The following is an 18,140-nucleotide window of genomic DNA, read 5'->3' as shown; positions in this document are numbered from 1 at the left end:
CGAAATATGTGCGTCAGTCAAAAAACTGCCACATGAAAGATGGCCAAAGCAGACATGTGGGACAGTACTCAGCAAATACACCATGTTTTAAGAATCATTTGGAGTATATGTGCGTCAGTCAAAAAAAACTGCCACATATGTGCGTCAGTCAAAAAAACTGCCACATGAAAGATGGCCAACGCAGACATGCATATGTGGGACAGTACTCAGCAAATACACCATGTTTTAAGAATCATTTGAGTTCATTTTCATGAAATTGATACCACACCTAGCATTTATTCTAAAAACCAAGTTTGACAGGCTATAAAAGGAGATGAAACTATCAAAACAAAACCACATCAAACAATCTCTCCATGGTAGTGCTCAGTGCAAATGAGAACACTTCATGAAAGCCACAGGTCTAATACCAGTTGTTGAATTTGAGTCATTTGATATGATGAACTAGTTTATCATTTATGTACATGTATTGTGAATATATCATTTGATAAAATTATTTGCATGCTGGTAAATGACATCAAACTGATTTTGAACACTTCCTTTTAATTTTTTTACCAGATGAATAAATATGATCAGTAGAGAAAAAAATGACATTAAATTATTTTGGAACACTTCCTTTAATTTTTTCCAACCAGATATAAATATGATTAGTTGAGAAAAAATATATAATTTAATTCCATTTGAAATCAATACCTTTGTCAGGAAAAGGAAACCACTTTCAAGACTTACAGGTAGGCTGGTCCTGAGTGAGCCTACGTACTAATTATTTGATTAAATGCCGCAAAGGCTGACATATGTGTACATGTAAATCTATAGGCCAGCCTCACTTTAAAACAGGAAGCTCGCGTTGATGATATGTTGGTTTTAATACAAGTATGATAAAGAGAAATATGGGTGAAGGTTTGATAAAACTCCATTAAAAGAACAAGATAGTAATGAAATGGGCATTTCTATATCCACATTTTTGTATGTCTGATCGCTATTTTTCTCAAGGTTTAAAAACTGACCAAGTCACAGTCCTTTGAGAACATTACAGACTGTCAAAAGGACAAGAAATCAGAGACAGAAAATTTCGTGAAGGTCCCATGTACATGTATAGGGGGTAAGACATACATATTTATGGAATTGCCCAATTTTCAAATTGTAGTTTGTGATGTCATATGTCAGCAGCTCCCCTACATGTATATCATCCATGTATAATATAAATTTCAGAAATTCTGATCTTTTCAAAGGAAATAAAAATACTTTTTCCCACAGAAGTACATGTAGGTATGAAATGTTTGTGATATAACCCCAGCACCATAACTTTCATAACATTTCTTTTTATAAATGGCATATTTTTAATATATATTGCGTGACTACTAATCACGGTGGAGCTTCTTGTCTGTGATGTGACAAAATAAACACTCTTTAAAAATTCATAACTCTTGTTATTCTTTGTTGGATTTTCATCAAACGGAAATTTTTCTATAATTTGGCTACTTTTATCATTAAACTTATTGTAAGGGTGCAATAAAGCAGGTCTTATTGCTTTCACATAGGGCCTACAAATATTTTCACACCCAAAAAATAAACTATCAGATCAAGAGACTTAAGGGAGCCTGAATTGAAAACTTAAAGGACAAGTCCACCCCAACAAAAACTTGATTTGAATAAGAGAAAAATTGAACAAGCATATCACTGAAAATTCCAACAAAATCGGCTGTAAAATAAGAAAGTTATGACATTTCAAAGTTTCGCTTCATTTCACAAAAACAGTTATATGAAAGAGCCAGCTATATCCAAATGAGAGAGTTGATGATGTCATTCACTCACTATTTCTTTTGTTTTTTATTGTTTGAAATATGAAATATTTTGATTTTCTCGTTATTGTCATGTGAAATGAAGTAGCATTCCTCCCTGAACACGTGGAATTCCATTACTTTAACATTTTGTGCTTCAGGCAAGGAGGTCCCAATCGTCAAATTCGTAAAAATTAAAATATTGCATAATTCAAACAATAAAAAACAAAAGAAATAGTGAGTGACATCATCAACTCTCTCATTTGGATGTAACTGGCTCGTTCATATAACTATTTTGTTAAAAATAAGCGAAACTTTGAAATGTCATAACTTTCTTATTTTACATCCGATTTTGATGAAATCTTCCGCATTGTGATTGTCTGATTTTTCTCTATTGATTCAAATCAACATTTTTCTGAGGTGGACTTGACCTTTAAGAATCTCATTATATCTACTTTTATGTAGCTGGATATTTTGCAAAGTGTCAGACAGCCGATCTTTTCCCCATTTCTTGTGCTCTTACATGTACCTTTGCCATGCCTTCATCCTGTACTACATGTAATATTATTATGTCTGACCATTTTTCATTTCTTTCATTTCTTTTCATCTTAACTCTGTTCTCTCTACCCATTACACATGCCCCCCCCCCCCCTTTGAGAGCCATAATAAAAATGTCTAATGTAAACATGCCATTCTTACCAAAGTGTGCCCCTCCCTCCTTGAAAGGGATGAGGCTTTTTTTTCAAAATTGCCTTAAATTTTTATAGGTTAAAACCTTTGGGTGTCCCCCCCCCCTTTGGAAAATCCTGGATCTGCCCCTAATACATGTACATGTATATCTGTAGAATTGTTGTTTTGTTCATTACTGTACATGTATCTTGGCATTGTAGTTTTGTATAGTTTTTTTTTAGTTTATAAATATTCTATGTACATGTAAACAGAGATTTAATTGGCACAAAAGGGACCCTAACCTTCACACACGCCCTGCCTTTTTCAGAGGTTCTACTTGTTTTACTTCTTTTGCTTACATAATTTGATAATTTGTTTATTTCCCTATTTTCTTTTTCTAACTTTTTTTTCTGTTATGATGCTTACATGTAACTATTACTTAATACTAAAGATTTGCAATGCCAGAATGTGAAAAACAATTTTGTAACCAACAAGTATGACCTTGGGCCTGTTGCATAAAACTTTTTACCTGAGAAATCTGGTAAAAACTAAATACTGAGGTTTGTCCGATTTCTCCCATAGGGACAGTGATTTGCCACGATCGCGGAAAACGGACGGAATTCACGGAAATGGCCTTTTGAAACGGAAAGTGGCTTTCATGAAATGTTCTCATTTGCACCGAGTACTACCATAAAAGAGATTGTTTGATGTGGTTTTGCTTTGATAGTTTCATCTCCTTTTATATCCTGTCAAACTTGGTCTTGAGAATAATGCTAGTTGTGGACTTGTGGTATCAATTTCATGAAAAATGAACTCCAAATGATTCTTAAAACGTGGTGTAATTGCTGAGTACTGTCCCACATGTGCATGTCTGCGTTAGCCATCTTTCATGTGGCAGTTTTTGTCTTACCTGCATAGCAGAGTGAGATTATAGGCGCCACTTTTCCGACGGCGGCGGCGGCGTCAACATCAAATCTTAACCTGAGGTTAAAAATGCTGTTATTGCTACGGGATGGGTAAACGGAATCGTCACTTTTCCTTGACATACAAAGTCTGTGGGGAAACGGAATTTCCGTTTTCTGACATGCCTAAACGGAATTTAAGATTTTCTGAAAACGAAAAAGCAATTTTTTGAAACGGAAAATCACTGTCCCTACTGCCATTGACTTTAACACAGGGCAAAAACCCCGGTAAAACAAACCTGCGTTTTCTCAGGTAAAGAGTTTTATGCAACGGGCCCCAGAAAGATAATGTAGACGAATATGACTTATCTTATCAAGTATCAGGTATGTTTCTGATCACCCAGGTGTTAAAGCACCTAGTGCAACAGGACTTCCGCCACGGTGTATTTTGATATAAACTGAAACTAACCATTTCAATGGATGCATCATTTCACTATCAAATCAAAATATGTACATTGTAGCAGGCATGGTCAAGTCTCTCAACAATGCAATCATGACCAGTTTTATATGTTGATGAATTCATACTACAGTGCAGTGAACATGTACATGTGTACATGTACATGGCTCCATACTGGTCACCTATTTTTTCTTGGTGGCCCACTCAGTCCACCAAAAATATAAATTTCATGCTGTTGGTGGCCCACAAAGCAAATTTTGTGACCCAAAGGCCTAAAAACAATAGAAAATATTACGATTTTAATATCAAAACTTTCAAGTGTGAGCTTTCACATAATCTTTGTGCCCCAATTCTAATTTCTGGTTGCCCTAGGCCACTGCTATTTTCGAGCCCAGCACTATACATGGAAGTCTGAAAAATTAAATAAAGAATGATAAAATGAAAGTAGGTAACCACCTTCAAGCCTCCACGTGTCTCATGTGGGGGCGTCGTGGTATAGTGGCAAAGACTCTCGTCTTTCAAGCCCAGGGACGTTGGTTCGATTCCAAGCCATGGCATGTTTTCCTTCGGCAAGAAATTTACCCACATTGTGCTGCACTCAACCCAGGTGAGGTAAATGGGTACCGGCAGGAAGCAATTCCTCTAAAAGCTGTGCGCACCGGAATAGATAGACTAGCGTAGCCAGGGTAATATGCGAGCGCCTTGAGCACCTAGAAAGGTGGATACATGCGCTATACAAATCCTATATCATACTATTATCAAGCCTCCAATGCAAAAATACAATCCAAAATCATATCTAACCAAAATGTGTCAAATCTGTTATTTCTGTAGCCTAAAGAGAGGAGGTGAGAGGAGATTAAATGGAAAAACAACAAAACAGCCTCTACATGCAAATGCAGAATTACATGCAGACTGCACTTTGAAACCAACTTAACTGAAAATTCAAAAAGCAATGTTAACTGACGTCTCCTTGAAGTTGTTCTTTCAATCAAATTGTAATTTTCTTCCATACAATATGCGTGACTGATCTCCTATGCTCTTGTGAGTTTATAGTCAAATAGAGGCTTACAACTAGTTGCACTAGTGTCTCTATGTGAATACATTGGAACTCTACATGAAAAAAAAAATAACTTGATATTAATGATATCATTTTGACATCTCCACTTAATATCAATCATCCACAATTATGGATCGATCAAGAACTATTTTGTATTATTCATGTAAAACGAAACCGATTCCACACTCTGCTCCTTCATGCTACTGAATTCAATATAAAACTGAATCAGAATAACAATTGAATTGAAATTCTGATGTACTCAGGGAGACTTAGGGTGTGCTCAATGACGGTTTCCAAATTTAAACGGCAACATAGATCATGAGTAGTGCAACTATAACAATTATTACCGTAAGTAACGGTGTATTAACCGCACCTTTTTCTCGGCGGGATAGAAGCAAAAGTTGGGGGTGCGGTTAATACACGGTGCAGGTCTGAGCCAGCCCACCGTAACCCCTCCCGTACATGTACGATGTCTGCCAGTTCACAACACATCGAGTGGCCGGGCATAGCCGCCCAGGCAATGTCGTTTAGAGGGGTATGAGCCGCGGGTAATGGGAAGCGATTATTACGATCTTAATTAAATGTTGTCCATAACAAACGCACCCACCTTCATGACACTAATTTTGACTTTATTCTCGATTCAAAGTAGTGAAGTTCCCTGGCTAATTTAAAAGAGACGCCAAGCATACTCAGTAATATTTTGTCACCGCTGAGCGAGAGTTGAGTGAGCTTAGAGATTGCGTTGTAATGTGGTTATAGTGCGACTTAAGCTGGCGCTATTCAAAGTCCCGTTTCGCGCCAGCTTTTTTTTTCCTTCCTGTTTGCTTTTCATAAGATACCATGTAAACCACGCACGAGAGAGACAGCACGAAGCCGTAAAAAAACAACGGGAAAAAATGTCAATTTCTTTGTTTCTTGAACCTTCGTGTAATCCTGTATCCAAAATTCATGCTAAGACATCAAATTTCCGAAATTGATTGTGATATTGTGATGCAAGAAATGTGAATGTTTCTTCCTCCTACGCTGGGAAAGACACAGATCATAATTTGATAAGATGTACTGGCATGACTGGTACTGTATCGTAGTTTGCAATGTAATGGCAGTGCTGTGTGTGTATACTGTGACTGTGAGGAATGTGAGTGTGTAAGTTGCCAATATTGTCGGGACCGTTCTTTCTTTCTAACATTTGTAGATGAATTGATCAAGAACAGCATATTTCCGCATACCGGTAATCTCTTTGGATACTTTGAAATCTTAAAAACTTAGATTTTGTTTCTTCGTACCTCAAATATGCATGTACCAAATGTGAAAAGAATTTTTTTTTTTACTTACGGTATACTGTATTTAATTACCTTGTTTACTTATATCTTGGGCATGTGAATTCAGAAATAAAAGCAAACAATCAATAACAAACTTGTAACAATAAAAAAAAAGTTACTAAAAATCCTTCAATCCAATTGTCCAATAGCAAATGTGAATTTGTTTATATTACAGCCTGTATAACAAGTCTTAATGAAAACAAACCCTATTCTATTTTCACTTTCACAATGAGAGAATGAACCACTACCTCGAAAAAATCCAGGCGAGCAAAGTTCTTGCAAAAAAATTCAAAGCAGCGACTAATCTGCGGGCATTATTTTGGGGCATATTACAAGTACATGTAATTACAAGGCTCAACATGCTATTAAAAGCAAGCATAATAATATCCAAGACATTTGGAACTGCCTTAAAAGATATTAGATGGTAGGATATACACTATACAAGAACTATTAAAATATTACTGCTATTATTAATTTTCTTTCACATTGGCAAAACATACCAGGTATTTTTAATTTAAAGTGGGTCTGAAAGCACCTATTTACAGAATTGAGGATGAGGCTCATATTGTGCAGCACAGTATTGGAAGAAAACCGCAAAGCGAATTGGCCTCCACCATTTCTTGGAAATTGAGCTGGCCAGCCAGGATCTTAGAGATGCTAGAAGAAAGAACATAGCCTACAGAAGGACTACGTAAAAAACATAAAAATATATGTTGCTGTCTCATACATGTATGAACTTGATGAAAAGCTTGAATCCAGTTTAAAGTAGCAAAATTAATTTGATGTGAAATGAAGGGTTGAATATTGCTTACACCATGTCATCTACTATTCTGCTGTGCAGACCCCCTTCACTTGAATTAAGGGTCTGAATGTGCAGCCTACTCATGCCCTTTCGCTCCTGAATTGAAACAGCAAGTTTTGTATGTGCTAGTCTTTGCGTGGAGACTGGAGACACCAGGGTCTGTGCCTGCAGACTCATCATTTACAGTGAGTATGGTGGAGGTGTTTCACAAAGATTCATATCTGAATGTAATCCTATTTAATAATAAGCCAAATATGATCACAGCCTTGGTCAACTCATGTGACCTGAAACCCCTGGGGGCCACTTCCATTCACGAGTGGATACCATGCTCGACCATGGGGTCTCGAAAAGCACCCTAAACACGTAATTTCTATATTCCGAAAACCCTACCCTTAACAAGTATTGGAAACAAAACGATCCTCTCAAATATTCCCTGAAATGAACCCCTAAACAAGTACAGGAATGTTTCATTGTTACAGGTCCTTCGGTCGTCGGCTTTATCTTATTTGGTTTAGTACGACCCTACCTTCTACACCTCGCGCAAATCAAACTCTAAACGCGAAGTGTTGGGGCAAAAAGGACATCCTTTATAAAATATTTTTATTTTATTTTATCATCCCCGCTAATTGACCCTAAACAAGCGAAATAGATACCCTTTTTCATTATTTTTGTGTTTTTGACACCCTTATCACGTTATGTACGTCACGTGCCCTATCGTGAGAAAGACATCCTTTTTACGTGTTTTTTTGTCTGCATGGTATCCACTCGTCAATGTAAGTGGCCCCCCCCCCCCCCCCCGGGCCTGAAGCTCAGGCAGAATGTTCAGTAGTACTTGATTACCCTTATGTTCAAGTTTCATGACCTAGGTCCATATTCTTTCTATATTATGACTTTTCAAAAAACTTAACCTTGATTAAGATTTCAATGTTGACGACACCGCCGATGTCGCCAGAAAAGGGGCACCTACAGTCTCACTTTGCTATGCATGCGAGTCAAAAATAAGTTTGAACAAAATCCCATGCCAAATGATTCAACTAGCATACTTTGTACATGTAATTACACAGAAAATGACGTAATAAACATGGAGTTCTTGCCAGGTGCAGGGTCTTTTCAAAGCAATCCTACACTATCCTACAATGTGCTTGTCCATTTTTTGGTGATTTTCAATTCCATTTTTTCAGCTAAGAACAGACTTAAAAAGGTTTACCAATATCATGGTTCCATAACATTTGCTCCCTGGAGCGACAATTGATCCGCTGTAAATTTGAAACATTAATCGAATGACCAACTTCACCCCTGGAACTGACACTGTGGCCAATCCGAAACCTCACCTTTAACCTAATACCCCTTTCATAAACCCAATTATGCGGCTAATAGCAGCATAATTTGGTCGTAAAATTGGAGGAGGACCAGAGTTATCCGCATTATTTTGATGTTGCTATTATCCACATAATAGCAGCATCGGGACAAAATTTTTAGTTTATGAACGCATTTCCAAATAATGCGGATAATTGCCATGGTGCGGTGTGCCAACACAACCGCATCGGAGGGGGCATGTCCAGTTGTCATGACGATTATCCGCCTTTTTCAGGACAAGCGCTCGTAAAAATAATGCGGCTTATTTTCGGAGTTTGTGATCGCAATTTTTATTGAATTATCCGCATTACTCTTAGGCGGCTAATTGGAGGATAGGTTTATGAAAAGGGTATAACATAAAACCCTAAATGATTTGAAACCCAACCCTAACCCTACATGTCTTTAGACGAAATAAAGCTAGCAGCAGTTGTCGCCAGAGCAAATGTCGTTTCACCATAAGGAGTCCTCACCATATCTACTGACATGGTATAATTTATGGTATAATTTATGGTGACACGACAATTACTCTGGCGACAATCGCTCCGGGCTTTATAAGGAGTAACAATGACTTTCTCATAAAATCATTGTTTACTGCAACTACAGTACATGTACATGTACAATTGGTGTTTATATTTCATATGACAAAATATGTTAATGAACCCAGATATCAATTTCAAAGCAATTTAGAGTTCATAGTTCCTCATCAAATACACTTGCCCAAAATTCTACTTCCTGTTATGATAAATCATATTAGACCAAGATGAGAGATAAGGGGGTGCTTTAATCAAACTGCCATTAACATTTCCATTATTTTTTTTCCTAAAATGAAGTTCCCAATAGAATAGATTATAGTAAAGCACAGTGTGCACTTCCCTTTACATGTACATGGTGCTGGTAACTCTTCACATGGTGCGAATGAAATTGCCATTTGGACTACTCCCGCTCTGTCAACCCTCCATTTGGTCCCTGCCCACAAGGTCAAAAATGACATTTAACCCATTAACTAATCTGTCTAGTTTCCAGTTATGGCTTGCCCATTTTGTTAAAGTAAACACCATTGACGGATGAAATGTTTATGAACCAAAGTTTAATTTCACAGGGCAAAATGTTGGATCGTTGACTACATAATGATTTTACTTTTCAGGTCAATCTGCACAGTACACCGTTTGTAATGATATTGCAGTATAAAAGACTGTAAATACATGTATATTTAACAGCTGCTTACCAAATGACGACTAACTGATATTGTGACAGTCCCGTATCACAAAGGTTAGCGATTGATTGTACGCTTGAGCGATTGATTGTACGCTTGATTTTCACGATGGAATGTACATTGTAGTCAATGAAATCAATCATAAAAAATGTTCTACGCTCATTGCTAAGTTTTGTGTTACTGGCCCCAAAGCTTAGCAATGATCGTAGAACATTTTTCTACGATTGATTTCATTGACTACAATGTACAATCAATCGTGACAATCAAGCGTACGACCAATCACTAACCTTTTTGTTACGGGACCCAGGGCTCCGTAACACAAAGGTTTACAATCAATGGCTAAATACCAATGACCAATCACGATCATTGTTGCATGCGCACTCTGTTTGAAATACTGACCAGGAGCCAATCAGTGCTTTTCTTTCATATTTGCAATTCATCGCAAACCTTTGTGTTACAGAGCCCTAATGACAACGACATAATTTTCCGAAACCCATATCAGGAGGGGGGGGGGAACATATATGTACTTGCATATTTGGGGGTGTGCTGCTTTGTGGCACATACAGTAATGCAGTTTTCAAGACCCATATCAGGCAAACAAAAATCCTTTATTTTTGAGGGTCTACTTTCACAACCGATTTATAAATGCCTAAATCTCCAAAGTTGTGGATAAGCTTTAACATTACATCAAATTGGGATATGGGGTATGGGGGCTCAAGCATTTAGGGAGTGACATCGCACTGAGGCCCCATGTAATCTTTTCCCTGCCCTAGATTTACATGCATATTACCTGTACGGTTCCCTAGACCCTGTTTTCACTTTGCTCCATAGATCATGAACAGCTAGTTCCCAAGACTAGGAAAGTTTAACTCATTTTAGAGTTTTGTGAGGCACACCCCTGTTAAAATATAATTTTAGCACACCGATACCCCCATTTCCAAACGATACTTCCTCCAAACAATCTATGTCCTTAGAATCCACTTTTCGTTCCTCCATATTTTGAATTATTATTGAAACCTATTGAATGGAAAAATACATACGTCTCCATGTTGACTAAGTTACATCTGCAGTAAGAAGTATCAACAGAAAAAGAGGAAGAAAGAAGAAGGAAAAATAGGAAGGAAGAAGCAACAGTCTAATTTGCTAGATTTATTTCTTACAGTGTAGGCCTACATGTTAAGGCTCCACACTAACTTTTTACTTGGTGGCCCGATAGGTTCACCAAGATCATCAATTTCATATTATTGGTGGCCCTAACACAATAGAAAACATTGCAATTTATCAAAACTTTGGTAGCCCGACTGGGCCATCAAGTGTGGGCTTCTACAGAATTTTGGTGGCCCGACTCTCATTTTTGGCTGCCCCTGGCCAATGTCGAGTCCTAGGGGCGTTTCATGAAAGGACTTGTCGGACATTTTATCCGACAAGTCCTATTTTATCCGACAGTTACCATAAGAACGCTGCCTCTCAGCCAATCAAAATCATGGAAAGATGTCAGATCTGACAACTTGTCGGATGAAAATATTGATGAAACGCTCCCCTGGGGGGCGTTTCATGAAAGGACTTGTCGGACGTTTTATCCGACAAGTCCTATTTTATCTGACAGTTACCATAGGAATCAAAATCATGGAAAGATGTCAGATCTGACTTGTCGGATGAAAATATTGATGAAATGCTCCCCAGCTTTATGTTTGCTTTCTACATGTATGTACTTTAATGTTTACATCTCACATGTTTATTTTACATTCCAAGTTATGATCTCATCCTTCATTCCATTTCCAATAACAATCATTGTCAATTTGTCATGGTCTCATCCTTCTTTCCATCTCCACGATCTACCTTTATCTCTGACATAGCAACACCATTACACCAGGTACATTGCATTCCAATCTCCCATTCAAATGCTTCCTCAGTCATGATTCCTTTGTTTTCTAACCCATCTCCACATGGTCTCATTGTTGAGTTCTCATTGATATTCAGATCCCCATCATGATACCGTTCCATGCTTTTATTGGCTCATGTTCATCAATAGGGTTTGTTCATTTTTGGTGACCATGCCATTTTCCTTGTATCTCATTGGTTGAATAAATCAATTGTATCATTTAGATAAAGAGGCACAAGCGAGATTTCTTTGAGTGAAGTCAGTGCTGTCCTGGATGTACAGGTTTTTGTCATTCTGAGTTCACCCTCCATCTACATTTACATTAGTTTACTTCTAGGAGAGCATACAGGTACATGTATGAGATTGATTTTGAGGACACATTACCATACCATGTTACGGGCCAGCAAATTCAAGCAAGGAAATTTTTTTGAAATCCTGTTTGGCAGTCTTGTTTCCATGGCACACATCCACTTGGTTGATTAAGGTTTGAAACTTATTATCCTTTGAAAATTTTGGTAGCAAATCATTTTTCAGTCTGTATTGAGTTGTCGATCTTTTCTTTATTTCACGTCTCTGATTAAGATCACCGGCATGCAGGGTTGTAAGAGTCACTAAATTTGGATCAAGTCAAGTCATTTTAAGGTTCCAGTCGAGTCGAGCCAGTCAAGCAACTGTACAAATGTCAATATGAACAAGTCATGGAATACTACTCAAGTCACACGTACATGTATTAGACCCGAGTCGGCGATGACTTGATTACAACACTAGGGGCAAGCACTGTTTTTTTTTTTAGTTATTACTCTGGCCTACATGTATCTTACATGTATTTCCAGCCCCATTGCAAAGTTCGGCATTGTAGTTCGTGTACATAAGGCAATTGGCCAAACTAACATCAGCTTTAAATAGCAAACTTGAATGGAGCAATCATAGACTCTTTGGGGGCGTCAATAACTCAACTTAAACTTCGATGTTTGTTTGAATGTTTTCACATAAGCCTGCCATAGAATATGATTGCAGTTCATTAGATCTATTTTAATAGAAGGGTGGTGCTCTGATGTCCAGATACATTTAGCAGAGATAAACATCTTTGGCCCTTAGTTTTCTCAATATATACATGTACTGTAGTCTGTAGATCTAACCAAAAGGGGGTGTTTCACAAAGATTTAAGTATGATTTAGAGTCGCACTTAAACACTGAGTTGCGTACGATATGAAAGGATTGACTGCATTGGTCAGATCGTGTCATGAGGACACGCACTACTGCGTATCTATCAATGAGATCGTGCGTTGCATATCATGTACGCGTCAGAATTTAAGTGCGACTTAAGTCATACTTAAATCTTTGTGAAACACCCCCCAGATCTACCCAGTTGTTGTAGAGTTCTTTGTAGGGACAGGTTGTTTGTCAAAATGAGACAGACAAGACAATATTTTCAGGAACTTTTGATCAATTAAAAATGTTAATAAATTGACAGAAATATCAGACAATTAACTGTTGAACACTGCACAAATATTTACAATCATTTTTTTGAACATTTATTGCATGATTTTTTAGAAAAATGTGTTTTATCTGCCTAAATGACTAGACATCACCTCCTCCCCATCAATAAACTGATATTAACAACATTCCCAATTTTAAGGTATGATGGTATGACCATAACTCAAGTTACTGGTACCATATTTTGCATACAGTCAAATGTCTCAAAAAGTTATATCTTGAAAATCTAATTGTACACCAACAGAAAAAAAACGACCTACAAGTAAGTTACCCTTGTCTGGGCAGTGCTCCTTGTCTGCGCACACGTGTATCTGCGTGATTCCACTCATTCAATGCAATGAACAAGGTTATACATGTAATATAACCTTGTTCTCAGTTATATCTCCATGTGTGGCAAAATAAGGGTGGCAATGTTTGGCTTATTTTCTCTTTTTCTTTGGGGCAAATTCTTGATTTTTTACACTGATAGTTTTCATTACACCTATTATTCATACTACTTGGCTCTTATTTCAATTTGATTCTTTAAATCATTTTTTTCTTAATTAAAAATAGAGATCAAAAAATGAAAATTTTCTTGCCATATTACTTTCCGCCAATAGAGGGCGTACACAAAAATATGCCCAAAATTCAATTTTTTGAGCGCTCTGGTGAATACAAAAATTATTCCCAAGTTACTAATGTCAAATAAATTGCAACTGTATGAAAATTAGTAATTTTGGTCACAAAAGTGATATTTTAATGATTTTTTGAAGTGTGTGCTCTGTACAACATTGGCATACCATAGTCCTACCTGTAGATTCACCACAGGCAGGGTGGTAGCAGTGAACAAGTGCGTGATTCTTGTAAAAGAAGATATGCAATGACCACAAACCTGACACACTATGCAATACATAGAAAGGTATTCATTAAAAATCGACTCAAAATGGTGAAAAAATAATGAATTCCTGGCAATTCATGTGACGGCCTCAAAATGCATTCTTTCTCACCAAAATCCCTGAATCGTGTGTAAAGTGAATGGGTGCGCAGACATGGGTCACCATTGTTTTGTTCAGTCTAAAAAATGACTGGCTGAGGCATTTTCCAAGAAAATCATACATGTATATTTTCTCTAAAAAATGTTGAGATTTTTGGCACACTTATTCATAAGAATATAGTAGGGAACATTATCAACTAACAAGTGGAATGCCTCTGGCCGTCTCACCTGCATCACGCGGTTCAATATAGCAGCAGTGCTGACTTTGCATACTACTCTAACTCGCACAAGATGTTCAGTGATACATGGTTACTCTTATGTCCTCTTTTTATGAACTAGACCAATAAACTTACAGAGATATGATGGTTATTCAACAAAAAACCCCAACATGGCCAAAGTTCATTGACCTTACATGACCTTTGACCTTGATCATGTGACCTGAAACTGGAACAGGATGTTCAGTGATACTTGATTACTCTTATGTACAAGTTTCATGAATCAGATCCATAAACTTTCAAAGTTATGATGGTAATTCAACAGATACACCCAATTCGGCTAAAGTTCATTGACCTTTGACCTTGGACATGTGACCTGAAACACGCACAGGATGTTCAGTGATACTTGGTTACTCTAATGTCCAAGTTTAACGAACTAGACCAATAAACTTTCAAAGTTATGATGGTAATTCAACAGATACCCCCGATTCGGCCAAAGTTCATTGACCCTAAATGACCTTTGACCTTAATCATGAGACCTGAAACTTGCACAAAATGTTCAGTGATGCTTGATTACTATTATGTCCAAGTTTCATGAATCAGATCCATAAACTTTCAAAGTTATGATGGGAATTCAACAGATATCCCCAATTCGGCCAATGTTCATTGACCCTAAATGACCTTTGACCTTGATCATGTGACCTGAAACTTGCACAAAATGTTCAGTGATGCTTGATTACTATTATGTCCAAGTTTCATGAATCAGATCCATAAACTTTCAAAGTTATGATGGGAATTCAACAGATATCCCCAATTCGTCCAAAGTTCATTGACCCTAAATGACCTTTGACCTTGGTCATGTGACGTGAAACTCATGCAGGATGTTCATTGATACTTGATTAACCTTATGTCCAAGTTTCATGAACTAGGTCCATATATTTTCTAAGTTATGATGACATTTCAAAAACTTAACCTCAGGTTAAGATTTCGATGTTGATTCCTCCAACATGGTCTAAGTTCATTGACCCTAAATGACCTTTGACCTTGGTCATGTGACATGAAACTCTAATAGGATGTTCAGTAATACTTGATTAACCTTATGGCCAAGTTTTATTAACTAGGTCCATATACTTTCTAAGTTATGATGTCATTTCAAAAACTTAACCTCAGGTTAAGATTTGATGTTGACGCCGCCGCCGCCGCCGCCGTCGCCGTCGCCGTCGGAAAAGCGGCGCCTATAGTCTCACTTTGCTTCGCAGGTGAGACAAAAATGTTTGTGAAATAATAAAAATATTATTCTAGATGTGCAGACGTGCCCCCCCCCCCTCCTTCATGTAAAAATATCTAGTAGAGTAACTTAATTAAAAAGGGTCTCCATTCATGAAAACATTGACAAAACATCTGCAGATTTTGTTAGCTTTTGCACACGTTCTGACAAAATCCAAATTTGACATATCGCCAATTTGTAAGCGGAGGTCTTCAAACAAGTGACTTTATAGTAAAAAATGTGGTACCGACTGATTTTATGGCCCATTAACCTTCATCTGACACTGCGAGAATCTTCAGGATTGAAGGATGCAGTCAATGTAGCTTGAAGAAGAAGTGTTATATTGCAATTGTTTTACCTTTTCTGCTTGAATTCTTTTCTAAATCTTTGCAAAACTATTGTGTGGAATTTAATAAAGGTCACCCTTTTTATGACACCTTTTTCAGCCAAGCGCACATTTGATAGCCATACTTAGTCTTGAGGACGCAATGATGATGATTTTTTTAGATATGTCATATACTTCTTCATCATTGACGTCAATGATGAAGAAGTATATGACATATCTAAAAAAATCATCATCATTGCGTCCTCAAGACTAAGCCATACTAAAAATCACAATACCAGCAAAACAGCATTGGCCTAGGACTACTAGTACTTTAGACTAGAGTAATTAATAATTCCATCAAGCAATATGAACTCTAGGATCCTGTCTCCCATCTGATATTCATGATTTTAGTTGATTGTGCATGAAGTTGATGAACTGTGACTAATTTTTTTTTTTTTATAGGCCCTATCAACTTCATGATAATTCTTAAAATAAATTGTGTGCAAATTGGCATGGCTCGAACTGCAGTGCCCCATCCATAACTTTCAAGACAGTTGTACAACTTGGACAGTCAGAATTTAAGAATACAATTACAAACAAGGAGTTTAATCATGAATAAATCGGCACAGCTCAATTAACCACGTACAACCCAAATTAAAATTCTCATTCTCAACTCATTTTCGTTTCCAATTCCAAACAGATCATCATCACAATTCACATCATCACATCAATCATCACTCAGCAGATCGGACCAGACGAACACTTCATAATTGTTTTTCTCCTCTGGGAATCGACCTACTTACATCATGGAAAGGTTCCAACTCCTTTACGGTGTGTTAAAGCCATATCTTCAAGAAATTTCAATTGATTTTAGAAGTTATTCTAACTCAACTGATTCGTCTGTCCCTGTCAGTGCAAAGTGAACTTGTTCAATCGGCCATATAAACACGTAAATATGTACCAGCTCCACAATGTTGCACTTGACGCTATTCGAAGTGCGTTTACCACACATTGTAGTTGCGGCAAGTCGACTTATACGTTTTATGGCTACAAAGATTTCCTAGCAGGTATACGCATGACAAAAGACCTTTGACCAAGGGACTTTTCAACTTAGAATTGATACCAAAGCCACCACAAGATGGCATAGTTTAACTTCTTCCACCAGTCATTGGGAGATCCGTATGCTCTTAATTTTTCGACAAAAAATCTTCCTAGATAATTTTGGACAAAAAAAATGGGACAGGCTCGATCTGCATTTGTATAGCCTGCAGGGGCAGGGGTGGAAGGAAATAAGAAAAGAAAAGAAAGAAAGAAAGAAAGAAAGAAAGAAAGAAAGAAAGAAAGAAAAATTATAAATTTTGTTCTCGAAGTTAGTCGATTTGGAATTTTAAGTTTGATAAGCCTTTGCCTCCTCAGCAGCCTGCTCCTAAGGCTTCATATTGACGCCCCCCCCAAAAAAAAAACAAATAAATAATAATAATAATAAATAAATAAATAATGATAATAGTGATAAGAGAAGAGAGGTAAGATGGGAAACAGATGAAGGGAGAGAGGAAGAAATTGGTATAGACTAAAGAAGAGGAAGGGAGAAAGGGTGAATAGCATGAGGAGTGGGAGAATAGCAAAGAGCAAGTCTTTCTAATCACTATGCATCCAAATAAAAAATTATTGCTTTCGATTCGAGCTCAAATCGGCTGTTTAATGAAATACATAACCTATTCACAAAGATGCATTGCCCTTACTGAAATGCCTCGTTTTTCATAAAAAGACATTCAAATCCAATTCGAACAAAGCATTAATATAAGTTAAATAAATACAATATAATTTTAATCGTTGCTCAGTTGGACTGCGGCCAGGAAGGAAATTAATCCTTATATAGGCCCTACTGAACAACCACCTTACAATATATCCTAATAATAATTAATTGAAATACAACGTCTAAAGCATTGAAAAAATATTTACAAGCGGGCATGTGTTCAAAAATACAAATTGAAAAAAATAAGGACATGTTATAATTAGGAAGATTCCTTTCATCCTAAAAGAAAGAAAAAGGTTAATTGATTGAAATTCCTTAACTGAAGACGGGAAAGAATTCAACATGATTGGTCACATTGATGGATAATAGATTTAAAAGAATTGTATTTCAAAGAGGAATATCTTTATGGAATAAAAATTAGATAAGTACAGTCAAGTTCCTATTTGATACACATAATTTTAAACCATTAAACTGCATTTTGAGCGGAGAACTTAAAGGACAAGTCCACCCCAACTAAGGTTGATTTCAATAAAAAGAGAAAAGTCCAACAAGCATAACACTGAAAATGTCATCAAAATCAGATGTAGGCCCAAAATAAGAAGATTGTGACATTGTAAAGTTTTGCCACATCGTGCATGGTCAGTATGCATGAGAAGACTGATGACGTCACCC

The 18,140-nt window shown here is 37.0% G+C and overlaps 1 protein-coding gene across 1 annotated transcript in view; it reads right to left on the bottom strand.

The window, feature by feature from the left end:
• Positions 1-16,825, bottom strand: part of LOC121414467 (TGF-beta-activated kinase 1 and MAP3K7-binding protein 2-like) — a 40,296-nt gene extending 23,471 nt beyond the window's left edge. The window contains exon 1 of the mRNA XM_041607648.1: positions 16,516-16,825. Within this exon, the coding sequence (XP_041463582.1) occupies positions 16,516-16,520 (5 nt within the window). The 5' untranslated portion in view covers positions 16,521-16,825. The remainder of the gene's footprint in view (positions 1-16,515) is intronic.
• Between the last annotated feature and the right edge of the window lie 1,315 nt (positions 16,826-18,140).

The sequence above is a fragment of the Lytechinus variegatus genome, chromosome 4 (genome assembly GCF_018143015.1).
Source record: "Lytechinus variegatus isolate NC3 chromosome 4, Lvar_3.0, whole genome shotgun sequence".
NCBI lineage: Eukaryota > Metazoa > Echinodermata > Echinoidea > Temnopleuroida > Toxopneustidae > Lytechinus > Lytechinus variegatus.
Note: the sequence above shows the minus strand (reverse complement) of the source record. Positions and strands in the feature narration are given on the sequence as shown.